At 35.7% G+C, this 18300-nt stretch overlaps 1 protein-coding gene across 1 annotated transcript in view; it reads left to right on the forward strand.

Annotated features, from left to right (window-relative positions):
- The window catches only part of Gpr158 (G protein-coupled receptor 158), a 435003-nt gene that overhangs the window by 221598 nt on the left and 195105 nt on the right, over positions 1–18300 (forward strand). The window contains exon 3 of the mRNA XM_058578605.1: positions 965–1067. Coding sequence (XP_058434588.1) covers positions 965–1067 — 103 coding nt within the window. The remainder of the gene's footprint in view (positions 1–964; positions 1068–18300) is intronic.

Consider the following 18300-nt stretch of genomic DNA (forward strand, 5'->3'; position numbering starts at 1 on the left):
ATATAGAAAAATTTTATTAAAACATTTCTCTCAAGGGCCTCTGTATTGGGACTATCTTATAACTTTTAAATCTATTATATTCTAAGTTCCTTTAATAGATTATAATGGCATAAAGGAAAAGGGTTGTATCTTGGCAGGGAAATATCAGGAAAGAAGTTTTAATTGAATGTTGATTAAACTCTTAAAACACCCATTTTACTGATGTAGTCTTTATATTTTAATAGTGGTTATTCCTTGTTTCTGTAATTGAGTATAGCAATAGTGAGTATGCTAAGCTCAATTTTACCTGGATTAAGTGAAATTCTTGAAAGAAGACAAGATTACATTTTGGAGAAATGTCTATTTGTATGACATATTTGAAAAGTTTATCATGGTTTTTCTTATTTTATATCAATGTAGAACATATATCTGTGAAGTAGATTTTGGACCCCAAACCATTATGATCATTAATTTATCTGTATTTTTCTTTTCTATATTTTCAACTTAAATTTTACTTGTTTTGTTTCATCAGTTTGTGTTATTTTGATCTAAGTATGAAATTTGATTAATATTTAATTCATAAAAGCAATTTCCATGTCTTCTATCTCTCTTCCTATCTACTTTGACAGAAATGTTTAGTATGAAATTATTTAAAATATTCTTATGTGTTTTGTGAATATTTCTTAAAGCAACAAGATGATATTGATGTATTAAAAACAAAAACTATGTCTAGTAATTTCTGTGGCAACTGAATAAGTTAAAGATGTATAGCAATTTCAGCTGTAATGGAGTATATTTAGAAAGAAAACTCAATTTGCTACAGTACTTCTAAAAAACATGTCTGTTGGCAAACAAACCAAAAATAAAGGTTCAAAAAGAGATATTTAATGTCTGGAAAATGTGTTAGTTCTGTTAGCATTTGGAATTATGGATATCTGTGAAATAAACTATGATCAATTACATTGCTTTCTTTTCTTCTTCACAGTGTATGCCAATTAAAGGCCTAGGATTTGTACTTGGAGCCTATCAGTGCATTTGCAAAGCAGGATTCTATCATCCTCGTATCTTCTCAGTGAACAACTTTCAGAGTAAGTACCCCTTGTTTTTGTGCATATATAAGTACATGCATAACATATATCATGGTTATTCAGATTTATTTTTAACCTTCTTGGAGTTATATGTTAGTTCCCCAATTGATTTGGCTTTCTCTCATCACTTAAAGAGTTTGACCTTTGGCTTATCATTTGTTTTGGAGTACCATAAAAGTAGGTCCTTATTTCAGTTTCCAAACATTTTAAAAGCCTGGAAATAATGTATCTATTGGGTAAAATCAATTGGGATTTAGTTATAAGAAATGTTATTGCAGAGATTACCTAAAATTAATTTTGCCAGTTTATTTATTTATCTGTTTGCTCATGTGTTAGTTTTCTATACCTCATGAAAAGTTACCACATGGTAAGCAGCTTAAAGCAACATGAGTTGTTTGTATCCTACAGTTTTCTTGGTTCCTTTTTGTTTGTTTTTTTTATTATTTATTTATTTATTTATTTTTATTAGTTACACATGACAGTACAATGATCTTGACATTTCATACATTTGAATCAAATGGGATATCATTTCTCATGTTTTCATGGTTCAGGTTCCTAGTCATGGATTAGCTAGACCCTCTATTCAGGCTTACCAGGCCAAAATGAAGGTGTAACCTGGGAAAGGAACTCCTCTGAGGCTCTTTCAGATGTTGGAAGAATTAAGTTCCTTGCTACTGTAGGTCTGAGGTCTGAGGTCCCCATTTTCAGATTAAATATCTGCTTGGGGTATGTCTTAGCCCCTGAAAGTTGCATTAAGGCCTAGCCATCTGAACTTCTTATAATGTAGCTTCTTACTTCTTCAAAGCTACTAAAAGAACCGTCAACTTCCCTGCTAAGAGCAAACTATAATCATGGGAATCCTTGCCCTATCACTTTGCCTTGTAATGTCACCTAACCAAAGGAGAAAATGTTCCATCACATTTATAGGCCATTCACATTCCCAGTTCGATGATAACTGCAGAATCAAAGCATGGTCATCTGATTACTTTATTACTAATCCAGAAGACATCAGTATTATAATTAAATACTCAATTTTATTCTTTTTGGTAGAAAATGGAATGTTGTTGTACTAGCATGTAGCCAGATATTAGATATAATAACTAACAAAGAGGAGTTTAGTGGTAAAAAGGGACTGGTTTCATGGGAAGTTATGTTTTGGGGTTGCTACAACTGGGACATATCTCTTATGCAGTTATCCATTAATGTTTTGCCAGCCCTATTATTAGTATACATAGGAACATGCATCTCTACTAGGCATAATTCAAAGGGTCCACTGAGTCTGAGCCCTGAGTATCTTCCTCTGGGAATTTTAGTAAATACATATAGGATTATTAATAGATTGCTTTCTCTCTCTTAGAAAACACTATTCTTGGTCTTTAAACAATTTACATTAACTTCTAGGTTCTGGAGGTAAGGAATATTTTTCTCTCTTCCTCAGTTGTGTATTTTAGATTTTGGACTGAGTAGTGGCTGTAGGCAGAACTTTAAGATGGCTTCACAATTTCTGTTTCCACATGCAATACATAATCCCCTCTCTTTAAATGTGGGTGGGACCTGTAAGTACAATGGAATAAGCACTTCCTGGCTGAGGGCTGTGTTATAGAGCAGAAGCCAAGGTACAGTAGCTTTTATGATTGATTACACTGTATCATATAAGAGTCAATTGTTTCATGAGGGAGGAAAAATTGGAGGGAGGAAGGAAAGAAGGAAAAAAAAGATTTTTTTCCTATTAGCTTTGAAGAAGTATGGTTTCTTACTGTGAGAGGACTGTGTGGCTGGGGACTTGAGGGTGGCAAAACCCAATGATGGTCAGCAAGGAAAGAAGAACCTCAGTTCCACAATCACAAGGAACTAAATTGTTTTAATTATCTGAATGTACTTGGAAGAAGACCCTGAGCTCCCCTTGAGAATGCAGCCTAACCAAAATCTTGAGTCTAGCTTGGTGAGACTCTCAGCTGAGAACCCAGTTACATTATGACCAGAGTTATAGAAACAGAAACTAGGAAACAACAAATAGATATTTTAATCTTCTAAATTTCTGGGAATTTATTATGAAGCCATAGGAACCACACAAATGGCATGATTATGTGTTTTCTGAATGGTTGTTTTCTGTGTATGTATACCAAACCATGTAAATATCAGATTTACTTTGACATTCTTCACATTTATGGTCAAGATATAACATGATTAAACACTGAAGGATTAAGGGAGTAGATTTTTAGCTTATGTTCTGTGAAGGTATTTTGTGTTTGGTTTACCCACATTTGTTCTCAGCTCCCACTAAGTGACTGAAATAAAACATCTAAATATTGTAGAACTAGAGAATGACTATATCATTTGCTTATAACACTGCCAGGAGAAACTGGTTAACCTTTAACAACTTATCTTTATTTAATTTGCACACTCCTACTTTCTTCCTTATTTTAAAAGTCAGTTTTGTTTTTTTTTTTTTTAAACTGGACGTATTCTCTAAGAATAAAGGCTGCTTTTTTGCTTAAGTCTAACTCTCAAGTTGTACATATTGCAGCCACGAGAAACAGGCTAGTTTTCAGAAGATGAGGATAGTTTTGATTTAGCTTTGACCTCAGTGCTTGCTTAACCATGACTGTCCTTACTCAGTGACAGAGTAGGAAGCTAGCTATTGTTATCATTTGAAGCCAGTGAAATGCTCTTTGACTAAATATATCTTTCCTGATGACTTGTCAGTTTGCATGAAAATCTAACATTAAAATCATTCCTTGTCCTAAAGAAAGAATACAGGAAGATGAGCTTAAAATCACCAGGATCATCAACCAAGAGCAATGCAAATATTACATGTTTCTGTATTTAAGTCTTTTAATTATAATATCCAGGCACATTTTATGGGTAGTTACTTTCACACTTTCTTGAGGAGATAATTATGAAGTACAGAATGACCACATGTAGCCCTGGGGCCAAAGGTAAAGAAGGCATTGGAGACCCAAATATAAGATAGCATGTGGACAACTGCTAGCATTGTCATTCATTAAATAAATGAATATTTAACAATAACCTATAAACTTATAAATAAATGCATGTAATCAAACATTAATGATATGTGTGAAGATAATGTTAAGCCCTATTGGTCATTGGTACTGTATCTCAAATATTGAGAAATTAGTCACAGAAAACAGACTACACAGGATTAAATTTACTCAATTTATAGTTGCAAATCTAGAAAAAGACACCAATGTCTCATATCTTTAATAATTTGTATCCCCTTTGGAAGGAGGAGCTAAGTCTGTAATAGAATATGTAAATTTGCCTTTTAAAAATCTTGTTAACATGTGAAACAATTTAAAAAAATCTTTATTTTAGATCTCGGCTCACAGTAAACAAAGGGCTTATAAAGACCAACAGGGATATGTTCAAGTGACATGATGTGAAATTATGCTGAGAGCCCAGAGACCATGTTCCTGACATCTCTCTTGAAATTCGTAGTCATATGTGAGTTAATAGAATCTGACACCTGGAAAGTAGCAGGATTTCAAAATAACCAAGTACTGATATACAGCTGTCTCTTCAAATCCAGTTTGTCCACTTTCACATTGATAAAATACAAGCTTGTGACAGTCTCATAATTTCCAAATTCATCTATCTGAATATGATTTCTGTATTCAGTGAAACTTTTTTCTATTTTCTGTGGACATATTACCAATCCTTTGGTCTTATTTCTTTTGTCTTTTGGGTTGACTTCAGCTTGTATATATTTTCAGGTAAATTCCAACTTACAAAGGACCCATAGCTAAAAATGACAATCTTTACTTCACCAGCTCCATTTCCATTGATAAAAGTCATATGGTAGAAGAAAAAAGTAAAAATCTAATTAGAGATTTTAAAAACATTTCATTTTTTATTTTTAATTTCTTCTAAATAGTTTACGTGACAATAGAATGCATTTTGACACTTTATATATAAAAGGAATATAACTTCTTCTGACTGTACATGATGTAGAATTATACTGGTTGTGTAGTCATATATGCACATAGGGTACTAATGTCTGATTCATTCTGCTACCCTTCCTACCCCCAGATCCCTCCCTTTCCTTCACTCCCCTCTGTCTCATCCAAAGTACCTCTATTCTTCCCCAGAAGTCCCTTTATCGTGAATTAGCATCCACATATCAGAAAATATTCGGCTTTTGGTTCTTTAGGATTCACTTATTTTGTTTAGCATGCCATTTCCCTGCAAATGCCACAATTTCATTCTTCTTTAAGGCTGAGTATATATATTGTGTATATATACCACATTTCCTTTATCCACTCATCCATTGAAGGGCACCTAGGTTGGTTCCCTAGGTTAGCTATTATGAATTGAACTGCTATAAACATTGATGTGGCAGTGTGACTGTAGAATGTTGATTTTAAGGTCTTTGGGTATATATGGAGTTCGATAGCTGGGTCAAATGGTGATTCCATTCCAAGTTTTCTGAGGAATCTCCATACTGCTTTCCAGAGTGATTGCACCAATTGCAGCTCCACCAGCAATGTATGAGTGTACCTTTTTCCCAACATCCTTGCCAACATTTATTGTTGCTTGTATTCTTTTTTTATTTACATATGACCCCAGAATGTATTACAATTCTTACTACACATATAGAGCACAATTTTACATAGTTCTGGTTGTATACAAATTATATTCACACCAATTCGTGTCTTCATACATGTACTTTGGATAATAATGATCATCACATACCACCATCATTTATAACTCCATGCCCCCTCACTTCCCCTCCAAGCCCTCTGTTCTATCTAGAGTTCGTCTATTCCTCCCATGCTTCCTCTCTCTGTCCCACTATGAATCAGCCTCCTTATATCAAAGAAAACATTTGGAATTTGTTTATTTTGGATTGGCTAACTTCACTTAGCATTATCTTCTCTAACTCCATCCATTTACCCACAAATGCACGATTTTATTCTCTTTTATTGCTGAGTAATATTCCATTGTGTATATTCCACTTTTTTATCCATTTATCTATTGAAGGGCATCTAGGTTGGTTCAGTTTAGCTATTGTGAATTGTGCTGCTATAAACATTGATGTGGCTGTGTCCCTGTAGTATGCTTAGGGTATAAACTGAGGAGAGGGATAGCTGGGTCAAATGGTGGTTCCATTCCCAATTTTCTAAGAAATCTCCATACTGCCTTCCAAATTGGCTGCACCAGTTTGCAGTCCCACCAGCAGTGTATGAGTGTACCTTTCTCTCCCACATCCTCCACAACAACTATTATTGTTTGTATGCATAATGACTGCCATTCTGACTGGAGTGAGATGAAATCTTAAGAGTGGTTTTGATTTGCATTTCTCTAATTACTAACGATGATGAGCATTTTTTCATATATTTGTTGATTGATTGTATATTGTCTTCTGAGAAGTGTCTGTTCAGGTCCTTAGCCCATTTGTTGACTGGGTTATTGTTTTTGCGGTGTTTAGCTTTTTGAGTTCTCTATATAACCTAGAGATTAGTGCTCTATCTGATGTGTGAGGGGTAAAAATTTCCTCCTAGGATGTAGACTCTCTGTTCACCTCACAGATTGTTTCTTTTGCTGAAAAGAAACGTTTTAGTTTGAGTCCATCCAATTTATTAATTATTGTGCCAAAGGAGTCTTGTTGCTTGTATTCTTGATAATTGCCATTATGACTAGAGTGAGATGAAATCTTGCATTTCATCTCACTCTATAATAATATAGCCATTTTGACAATATTCAAAGAGTAATTTTGGCTTGCATTTCTCTAATTGCTAGAGATGTTGTGTGTTTTTTTTCATATTTTTGTTGCCCATTCATATTTCTTCTTCTGTGAAATGTCTGTTCAGTTCCTTAGCCCATTTATTGATTAGGTTATTTGTTTTTTGGTACTCAATGTTTTGAGTTGTATATATGTTGGAGATTAATGCTCTATATAAGGTGCATATGGTAAAATTTTTCTCCCATTTTGTAGGTTCTCTCATTACATTATTGATTATTTCCTTTGCTAAGAAGAAGCTTTTTAGTTTGAATCCATCCCATTTATTGGTTCTTGATTTTACTTCTTGTGCTTTAGCAGCCTTGTTAAGGAAGTCAGTTCCTAAGCTGATTTGGCGGAGATTTGGGCCTACTTTTTCTTCTATTAGGTGTAAGGTCTCTGTTCTAGTTGCTAAGTCTTTGATATATTGTGAGTTGTGTTTTGTGTAGGGTGAGAGATAGAGGTCTAATTTCATTTTGCTACATATGAGTTTCCAATTTTCCCAGCAACATATGTTGAAGAGGCTATCTTTTCTCCAATGTATGTTTATAGCACCTTGGTCTAGTATAGGATAACTATATTTATGTGGGTTTGTCTCTGTGTCTTCTATTTTATACCATTGGTCTACCAGTCTGTTTTGGTGCCAATATAATGTTGTTTTGTTACTATTGCTCTGTAGTATAGTTTAAGTTCTGGTATTTTGATGCCACCTGCTTCACTCTTCTTGCTAGGAATTGCTTTGGCTACTCTGGGTCTCCTCTTTTTCCAAATGAATTTTATGACTGCTTTTTCTATTCCTATGAATGAAGAATGTCACTGGGATTTTAATAGTAATTGCATTAAATCTGTATAATGCTTTTGGTAATATAGCCATTTTGACAATATTCAAAGATGGGAGATCTTTCCATCTTATAAGGCCTTCTTCAATTTCTTTTTTTAGTGTGCTGTAGTTTTCATTGTAGAGGTCTTGCACTCTTTTGTTAGATTGAGTCTAAAGTATTTTTTTTTGAGGCTATTGTGAATGGGGTAAATCTTCCCAATTTCTCTTTCAGTAGATTCATTTCTGATGTATAGGAACATGTTTGATTTATGGATGTTTGTTTTATATACTGCTATTTTGCTGAATTCAATGATTAGTTCTAGAAGTTTTCTTGTTCAATTTTTTGGATTTTAAAAATATAGGATTATGTCATCAGCAAATAGCGATAGTTTGAGTTCTTCTTTTCCTATTTTTCCTTTAATTTATTTATTCTAATTGCTCTGGCTAAGGTTTCAAGAACAATGTTGAATAGAAGTGGTGAAAGAGGACATTGTCTTGTTCCAGTTTTTAGAGGGAATGCTTTCAATTTTTCTCCATTTAGAATAATGTTTGCCTTGGGTTAACATATATATCTTTTACAATGTTGAGGTATTTCCTACTATCCCTACGTTTTCTAGTGTTTTGAATATGAAAGGGTGCTGTATTTTGTCAAATGTTTTTTATCCACCTATATGATTCTTGTCTGTAAGTCTGTTGATGTGAAAGTTATGTTTATTGATTTCTGTATGTTGAATCAGCCTTGCATCCCTGGGATGAGTCCTACTTGATCATGGTGAACTATCTTTTTTAATATTTTTTGTATGATATTTGCCAGGATTTTTTTTTTGAGAATTTTTGAATCTATGTTCATCAGGGATATTGGTCTGAAGTTTTCTTTCCTTGATGTGTCTTTGTCTGGTTTTGGCATCAGGACAATAACAGCTTCATAGAATGAGTTTGAAAAGGTTCTCTCCTTTTCTATTTCATGGAATAATTTGAGGAGTATTAGTGTTAATTCTTCTTTGAAGGCCTTGTGGAACTCAGCTGAGCATTCATCTAGTTCTGGGCTTTTCTTAGTTGGTAGGCTTTTGTTGGTGTCTTCGATTTCATTGCTTGAAATTGATGTGTTTAAATTGCGTGTGTCCTCCTGATTCAGTTTGGATAGGTCGTAGGTTTCTAGTAATTTGTTGATGTTTTTAGAGAGATAAATCTGAGGGGCATCGTATGCCATTTTTAGAGGGGTCCCAGGAGGATTGAGCCCTCATTAACCACAATGATATTCAGCTGAATAATCTACCCTTTTTATTGCCTTCCCTTATTCTCTCTCACTCTATCTGACCCTTTACTTCCCAAATCAAATATCTATGTCTGAGTTCACATCAAAGGCCCCCTTTGCACAGGACCTAGATCAAGATAACAGTTTTAGCTCTTTGCTAGTAGCAAATTACAATTAAATTATGAGAACAAATTCTTTTTCTGTTAACACTTTTTGCATTTACAGTTTACAATAGAATATTGCAATGCCTCTTTTAAAATGTGAGGTATGGTTAGGAACAGTTTTGGTTGGTTGAAAATTTTGTTTAGCATTAAAATTGGAGGGCCCTATGTCTTTACTATCTCTACTTATTCTCTTGGTGATCTTATCCAGTCTCATAGCTCTGACCTTTAGATATTTATCTTCAATACAGACCTTTCTCCCCAGCCCCAGATTTGCATATCAAAATGCCTTTTGACATCATAATTTGGATATCCAGTACACATTCCTAAACTGATATGTTAAGATTGAACTTAGATGGTCTTCCAGTATCTTCTAAAAAACCTTCTTCATATGCATTTCCCCCATCTTGGTTGATGATTACTTCACTCTGCCACTTTTTCATTGGACACCTTACATTCATCTTTGACTCTTTCTTCATGGTAGACAACTCATCAGAAATTCTTGTTGATTCCACCTTAAAACAACTTCTGAATTCAGCCATTTTTTTGTTTTTGTTTTTACTGCTACACTGTGGTCTGAATCATCATCAAGTTTTGAAGCTTACTGCTTCTACCTTGTCCTCTGTAGTATATTTTCTATACAACCAAAGAAATCCTTAAACAACATAAAGCATATCATGTTACTTCTCTACCCAAAATCCTGCTGTAGCTCTTTTATTTTATTTTATTTTTTACAGAGAGCAGAATCTAAGTTCCTATGTGGTTCACAGTGCACTGAACAAATTTCTGTTATTTCTCTGGCCTTATTTTCTACTACTCTACCCCACGTGCACTCTGCTTTCACTCCACTAGTCTCTGCACATCCTTTCACATGTCAGGTATGCTTCCTCCTTAGTTTATCCTGTACTCCTTTGCTGTGATTCTCTTCACTTACAAGACAATGTGGCTAACTTCATTGTTTTCTTTAAATCCTTGCCTAAATATCACTTCTAGAATGGAACCTACCCTACCCACTTTCTTCAAAATTGTGACTCCCACTGCCAGAATGTTTGATTCACCTCACCTTTTTTTCCTTCCAACACTCCTGAGTTTTGACATATGATCTTTTTTGCCTATTTTATGGACTACTATGTCATGTGTCTGTTTTTTTCCTACTAAAACAGATTGCATATAAGCAGAGAATTTTCTTTGCTCATTGATCTAGCTCACTAAACCAGTGCCTTACAGATAATCTAGCATTCAAAAAATTGTTGAGTTGAGTAAGAATTTTTGTTTTATCAAATACTGCACAGTTTATGGTAATATTTAATCTCCTACCTCTTCCAAAAAATGTTTGAAGTGCCTTATGAAAATGTATATGGTACAGCAGAATAACAAAGATAGGAAATTGAGGGAAAATAAAATAATGATTATGAAAAAAGTTGGGGAAGATTAGATGTTTTTAGATTTATTGGAAATAGAACACAAATTTGGTACTGAACCAAAAGGAACTTTCAAATTTTCATTGGCTAAAAATGATCACAAAATTTTACAGAGATGAAGGACTTGTCATAAGTAGTTATGAGACTATGATAATATACCATAGTCATGCTATAAAACTAATAATTCAAATATGCTAATCAGTTAATGTCCTGCTCTAATTTTCAGGTTTGAGCAAGTCAAGGTACTAACTGGTCTCTCCTTATCCCATCTTGGAGTTTGCCACTTTAGGTTAAGTTCCAGTTTCATTTATAATAAAAGTCAATAGTATAAAATGTTTGGCTTGAATGTAGCCAGGAGGTTCTTAAGTCAAAGAGAAAATATTATTCTAGTTAGCTGAAGAAAGAAACTGAAGATTGGATTAAGAAAGGTTCTTGCACAAACAATAGCTTCCATAGATACTTTTTCTTTATTAATTTAACTTTTTCTGATTTCACTCATGGGAGCTGGCTTGTTTGAGGTGTGTTTGCACATTAGGAATCATTGTCTTTTAATACTGTTGTCCAGTGTCTAAAAAAGCCATTATATTTCAATATTCTGTTCATTGGTTTTGGTGGTTTCTGATGGGAAGGTAAATTTAATCTCCATTTTTTTTTATCTTAGCCAGAAGAGGAAATCCCAACCTCTGCCTCCCAAATCTGCATCTCAGAGTTCATACTTTATCATCTCCTAATCTCTGACCTTGCTTGTTGCTCTGTACCTCCTGATACTCAGTAGGTGAATCCAGTACCACTCTGTCTTGTTTAGCACAGTAATCTCTGTATTCACCTCCATGTTTATGCAGTGGGTACCGAAGTTAACTCAATGTTTTCTCAATACCTCAGGCTCTCATACGTCTTAGCTTCAGATGTGTGTGTCCTGTTATTTCTCAAGTTTATACTAGCGTTAGACACCTGCTTTTCATCACTTCAAATCTTGTTTGGCTCTCCTTTTAACTCTAACCATTGCTATGACTATTTCCTGAATGTTTTGAATGCCATTACTTTACTTTTGAATGACTTTAAATGCATTTGTTTGTGCCTTTTCTCAGACTGGAACCCCAAAGCATGCTTCTCGTTTTCAGCTGTGTGGCACTTGTGAAGTCATGGTATAGGATGCGTGGAGGTACTCTAGACTCGAGAACATATACTAGAAATGAGGGGGCAGTTAATGACTCCAGGATCCATAATTAATGAGCAAGGTTGATGGTAGAGAACTATTGTTCACTTCATCCCAATGAATGTCTCAGATTCAGAAGGCTTCTGGAGGTTTGAGCACCAGCTGCCCCAGGAGGGTGAAGGTTGCAGCTCCATTAGCCTTGTGTTGGATTTCCCTTCTTCTCTTTTTTACTCATACTTTTGAACACTTTTTTTTCAGTCACATGAGAATAATACTAGTACAGTGTCATTGTTCAGCCCTCTTTATTCTTTCTCTTCAGTTGATTCTATACTTTCCATTTGTTTCTGTGCTACTTATCATTGTATGGATTACAATAACTATGTTGATGAAGTTTCCTTGTAAGTCAGACCTTCTTACCCTAACTGGATTCTTTACCTGTCAAGTTATCCAACAAGTAATCTTATATTGCTACCTGAGACTTTCATGTCTTCAACCTAAAAATTGGTCTTCCTCACTTTCAATACATTCTTACATGCTCTGTTGAGAAATATAAGACTTTATAAGAATGATTTCCACATTTTTTCTATACTTCAAAATAGTTTGCTAACCAATTCCACTCTCTGCAGAAAGCATAAAAGCTTAAAAATTAAAGAAAAAACTTCTGAAAATCATGAATTTACCTATACTCTCCAGTTTTATTTTTTTATTTTATTTTTTAAAAATTTTTTATTGTTGGTTGTTCAAAACATTACATAGTTCTTGACATATCATATTTCACACTTTGATTCAAGTGGGTTATGAACTCCCATTTTTACCCGGTATACAGATTGCAGAATCACATCAGTTACACATCCATTGATTTACATATTGCCATACTAGTGTCTGTTGTGTTCTACTGCCTTTCCTATCCTCTACTATCCCCCCTCCCCTCCCCTCCCCTCCCCTCTTCTCTCTCTACCCCCTCTACTGTCATTCATTTCGCCCCCTTGTATTATTTTTCCCTTTCCCCTCACTTCCTCTTGTATGTACTTTTGTATAACCCTGAGGGTCTCCTTCCATTTCCATGCAATTTCCCTTCTCTCTCCCTTTCCCTCCCACCTCTCATCCCTGTTTAATGTTAATCTTCTTCTCATGCTCTTCGTCCCTACTCTGTTCTTAGTTACTCTCCTTATATCAAAGAAGACATTTGGCATTTGTGTTTTAGGGATTGGCTAGCTTCACTTAGCATAATCTGCTCTAATGCCATCCATTTCCCTGCAAATTCTATGATTTTGTCATTTTTTAATGCAGAGTAATACTCCATTGTGTATAAATGCCACATTTTTTTATCCATTCGTCTATTGAAGGGCATCTAGGTTGGTTCCACAGTCTTGCTATTGTGAATTGTGCTGCTATGAACATTGATGTAGCAGTGTCCCTGTAGCATGCTCTTTTTAGGTCTTTAGGGAATAGACCGAGAAGGGGAATAGCTGGGTCAAATGGTGGTTCCATTCCTAACTTTCCAAGAAATCTCCATACTGCTTTCCAAATTGGCTGCACCAATTTGCAGTCCCACCAGCAATGTACAAGTGTGCCCTTTTCCCCACATCCTCGCCAGCACTTGTTGTTGTTTGACTTCATAATGGCTGCCAATCTTACTGGAGTGAGATGGTATCTTAGGGTGGTTTTGATTTGCATTTCTCTGACTGCTAGAGATGGTGAGCATTTTTTCATGTACTTGTTGATTGACTGTATGTCCTCCTCTGAGAAGTGTCTGTTCAGGTCCTTGGCCCATTTGTTGATTGGGTTATTTGTTTTCTTATTGTTTAATTTTTTGAGTTCTTTGTATACTCTGGATATTAGGGCTCTCTCTGAAGTGTGAGGAGTAAAGATTTGTTCCCAGGATGTAGGCTCCCTATTTACCTCTCTTATTGTTTCTTTTGCTGAGAAAAAAACTTTTTAGTTTCAGTAAATCCCATTTGTTGATTCTAGTTATTAACTTTTGTGCTATGGGTGTCCTATTGAGGAATTTGGAGCCCGACCCCACAGTATGTAGATCGTAGCCAACTTTTTCTTCTATCTGACGCCGTGTCTCTGATTTGATATCAAGCTCTTTGATCCATTTTGAGTTAACTTTTGTGCATGGCGAGAGAAGGGGATTCAGTTTCATTTTGTTGCATATGGATTTCCAGTTTTCCCAGCACCATTTGTTGAAGATGCTATCCTTCCTCCATTGCATGCTTTTAACCCCTTTATCAAATATAAGATAGTTGTAGTTTTGTGGATTGGTTTCTGTGTCCTCTATTCTGTACCATTGGTCTACCCGCCTGTTTTGGTACCAGTACCATGCTGTTTTTGTTACTATTGCTCTGTAGTATAGTTTGAAGTCTGGTATCGCTATACCGCCTGATTCACACTTCCTGCTTAGCATTGTTTTTGTTATTCTGGGTCTTTTATTTTTCCATATGAATTTCATGATTGCTTTCTCTATTTCTACAAGAAATGCCGTTGGGATTTTGATTGGCATTGCATTAAACCTATAGAGAACTTTTGGTAATATCGCCATTTTGATGATGTTAGTTCTGCCTATCCATGAACAGGGTATATTTTTCCATCTTCTAAGATCTTCTATTTCTCTCTTTAGGGTTCTGTAGTTTTCATTGTATAAGTCTTTCACCTCTTTTGTTAGGTTGATTCCCAAGTATTTTATTTTTTTTGAAGATATTGTGAATGGAGTGGTTGTCCTCATTTCCATTTCAGAGGATTTGTCGCTGATATACAGGAATGCCTTTGATTTATGCGTGTTGATTTTATATCCTGCCACTTTGCTGAATTCATTTATTAGCTCTAATAGTTTCTTTGTAGACCCTTTTGGGTCTGCTAGGTATAGAATCATGTCTTCTGCAAATAGTGATAATTTAAGTTCTTCTTTTCCTATTTTTATGCCTTTAATTTCTTTCGTCTGTCTAATTGCTCTGGCCAGTGTTTCGAGAACTATGTTGAACAGAAGTGGTGAGAGAGGGCATCCCTGTCTTGTTCCAGATTTTAGAGGGAATCCCTTCAATTTTTCTCCATTCAGAATGATGCTAGCCTGAGGCTTAGCATAGATTGTTTTTACAATATTGAGGTATGTTCCTGTTATCCCTAGTTTTTCTAGAGTTTTGAACATAAAGGGATGATGTACTTTGTCGAATGCTTTTTCTGCATCTATCGAGATGATCATATGGTTCTTATTTTTAAGTCTATTGATGTGGTGAATAACATTTATTGATTTCCGTATATTGATCCAGCCTTGCATCCCAGGGATGAATCCTACTTGATCATGGTGCACAATTTTTTTGATATGTTTTTGTATCCGATTCGCCAGAATTTTATTGAGGATTTTTGCATCTAGGTTCATTAGAGATATTAGTCTGAAGTTTTCTTTCTTTGAAGTGTCTTTATCTGGTTTAGGTATCAGGGTGATGTTGGCCTCGTAGAATGAATTTGGAAGTTCTCCCTCTTTTTCTATTTCCTGAAGTAGCTTGAAAAATATTGGTATTAGTTCCTCTTTAAAGGTTTTGTAAAACTCTGCTGTATACGCATCCGGTCCTGGGCTTTTCTTAGTTGGTAGTCTTTTGATGGTTTCTTCTATTTCCTCAATTGATATTGGTCTGTTTAGGTTGTCTATATCCTCCTGACTCAATCTGGGCAGATCATATGACTTAAGAAATTTATCTATGCCTTCACTATCTTCTAATTTATTGGAGTATAAGGATTCAAAATAATTTTTGATTATCTTCTGTATTTCTGAAGTGTCTGTTGTGATATTGCCTTTTTCATCCCGTATGCTAGTAATTTGAGTTCTCTCTCTTCTTCTCTTCGCTAGCATGGCTAAGGGTCTGTCGATTTTGTTTATTTTTTCAAAGAACCAACTTTTAGTTTTGTCAATTTTTTCAGTTGTTTCTTTTGTTTCGATTTCATTAATTTCAGCTCTGATTTTAATTATTTCTTGCCTTCTACTTCTTTTGCTGTTGTTTTGCTCTTCTTTTTCTAGGATTTTGAGATGAAGTATGAAATCATTTATTTGTTGGTTTTTTCTTTTTTTAAGGAATGAACTCCAAGCAATGAATTTTCCTCTTAGTACTGCTTTCAAGGTGTCCCATAGATTCTGATATGTTGTGTCTGTGTTTTCATTTATCTCTAAGAATTTTTTAATTTCCTCCTTGATGTCTTCTATAACCCATTGATCATTCGGTAACCTATTGTTCATTCTCCAAGTGATGCATGATTTTTCCTTCCTTCTTTTATCGTTGATTTTCAGTTTCATTCCCATTATGATCAGATAAGATGCATGGTATTATCTCTACTCCTTTATATTGTCTAAGAGTTGCCCTGAGACATAATATATGATCTATTTTTGAGAAGGATCCATGTGCTGCTGAGAAAAAAGTGTAACTGCTTGATGTTGGGTGGTATATTCTATATATGTCAATTAAGTCTAGGTTATTAATTGTGTTATTGAATTCTATAGTTTCCTTATTCAACTTTTGTTTGGAAGATCTGTCCAGTGGCGAGAGAGGTGTGTTGAAGTCTCCCATGATTATTGTATGGTGGTCTATTAGACTCTTGAACTTGAGAAGAGTTTGTTTGACTAACATAGCTGCACCATTGTTTGGGGCATATATATTTATGATTGTTATGTCTTATTGGTGTATGGTTCCCTTGAGCAGTATGTAGTGTCCCTATTTATCCCTTTTTTTTAAAGAGAGAGAGAGAGAGAGAGAGAGAGAGAGAGAGAGAGAGAGAATTTTTTAATATTTATTTTTTAGTTCTCGGCGGACACAACATCTTTGTTTGTATGTAGTGCTGAGGATCGAACCCAGGCTGCACGCATGCCAGGCGAGCGCATTACCACTTGAGCCACATCCCCAGCCCCCCTCTTTATCCCTTTTGATTAACTTTTGCTTGAAATCTATTTTATTTGATATGAGTATGGACACTCCTGCTTGTTTCCGAAGTCCATATGAGTGATATGATTTTTCCCAACCTTTCACCTTCAGCCTATGTATGTCTTTTCCTATCAAATGCGTCTCCTGTAGGCAGCATATTGTTGGGTCTTGTTTTGTGATCCATTCTACTAGCCTGTGTCTCTTAATTGGTGAGTTTAAGCCATTAACATTTAGGGTTATTATTGAGATATGGGTTGTTCTTCCAGCCATATTTGTTTATTACTGTTACTGAACATGGTTTGTTTTCCTCTTTGATTGTTTTCCCCCCCTTTACTGTCCTACCTCCCACTGCTGGTTTTCATTGTTATATTCCATTTCCTCTTCCTGTAATGTTTTGCCGAGGATGTTTTGAAGAGATGGTTTTCTAGCTGCAAATTGTTTTAACTTTTGTTTATCGTGGAAGGTTTTAATTTCATCTTCCATCCTGAAGCTTAATTTCGCTGGATACACAATTCTTGGTTGGAACCCCTTTTCTTTCAGTGTTTGAAATATGTTATTCCAGGATCTTCTAGCTTTCAGAGTCTGTGTTGAAAGATCAGCTGTTATCCTGATTGGCTTACCCCTAAATGTAATCTGCTTCCTTTCTCTTGCAGCTTTTAAAATTCTCTCCTTATTCTGTATGTTGGGCATCTTCATTATAATGTGTCTAGATGTGGATCTCTTATGATTTTGCACATTCGGCGTCCTGTAGGCTTCTAGGATTTGGGATTCTGTCTCATTCTTCAAGTCTGGGAATTTTTCTCGTATTATTTCATTGAATAGATTGCTCATTCCTTTGGTTTGGAGTTCTGTACCTTCCTGTATCCCAATGACTCTTAAGTTTGGTCTCTTAATGTTATCCCATATTTCTTGGATGTTCTTCTAATGGTTTCTTAACAGTCTTGCTGAGCTGTCTATGTTCTTTTCAAGTTGAAATACTTTGCCTTCATTGTCTGATGTTCTATCTTCTAAGTGTTCTACTCTGCTGGTAGTATTCTCAATTGAGTTTTTAAGTTGGTTTACTGCTTCCTGCATTTCTAGGATTTCTGTTTGTTTGTTTTTTATAACCTCTATCTCCCTGTATAGTTGATCCTTTGCTTCCTGGATTTGTTTGTGTAACTCATTGTCGAAGTGGTCTTTCATTGTCTGATTTTGCTGTCTAATGTCTTCCTTGATACTCCAGATCATCTGAAGCATGTATATCCTGAATTCTTTATCTGACATTCCATCTGCTGCAGCTGTTACCTCTTCTAAAGTTGAGTTGACCTGCATTGTTTGTGGTCCTTTCTTTCCTTGTCTTTTCATACTGCTTGCGTTTCTTTCTGCTTGGTGAAACTGTTGTGTTTTTGAATTTTTTTTTTTACCCTATATATTTATTTGCTCTTGTATAGTTGAAAAGTCTCCCTTGCAGGGTCGGACGGCGGTCTGCCTACCTTGCAGGCGCGGGCAGCGGCTCTGCTCTGCACCTCCTACAATTGGTGTGAGGTGTCTACCACACCCGCGGACCCCTGGGCCTCTTCTGATGGTCAGTCGCAGGTCTGCCTACCTTGCAGGCGCGGGCGGTGGCTCTGCTCTGCCCTTACTCCAATTGGGGTGACGTGTCTACTATGCCGGCGGGTCGCTGGGCTTATTCTGGGTGCGGGAGGCGGCTCTGCTCTGCCCTTACTCCAATTCGGGTGTCGTGACTACCACACCGGCAGATCACTGGGCCTGTTTCGGGCATGGGTGGCA

Source organism: Marmota monax, unplaced genomic scaffold (assembly GCF_021218885.2).
Source record: "Marmota monax isolate L192 unplaced genomic scaffold, Marmota_monax_Labrador192_F-V1.1 WCK01_AAM20220418_F8-fsc00072, whole genome shotgun sequence".
Taxonomy (NCBI): domain Eukaryota; kingdom Metazoa; phylum Chordata; class Mammalia; order Rodentia; family Sciuridae; genus Marmota; species Marmota monax.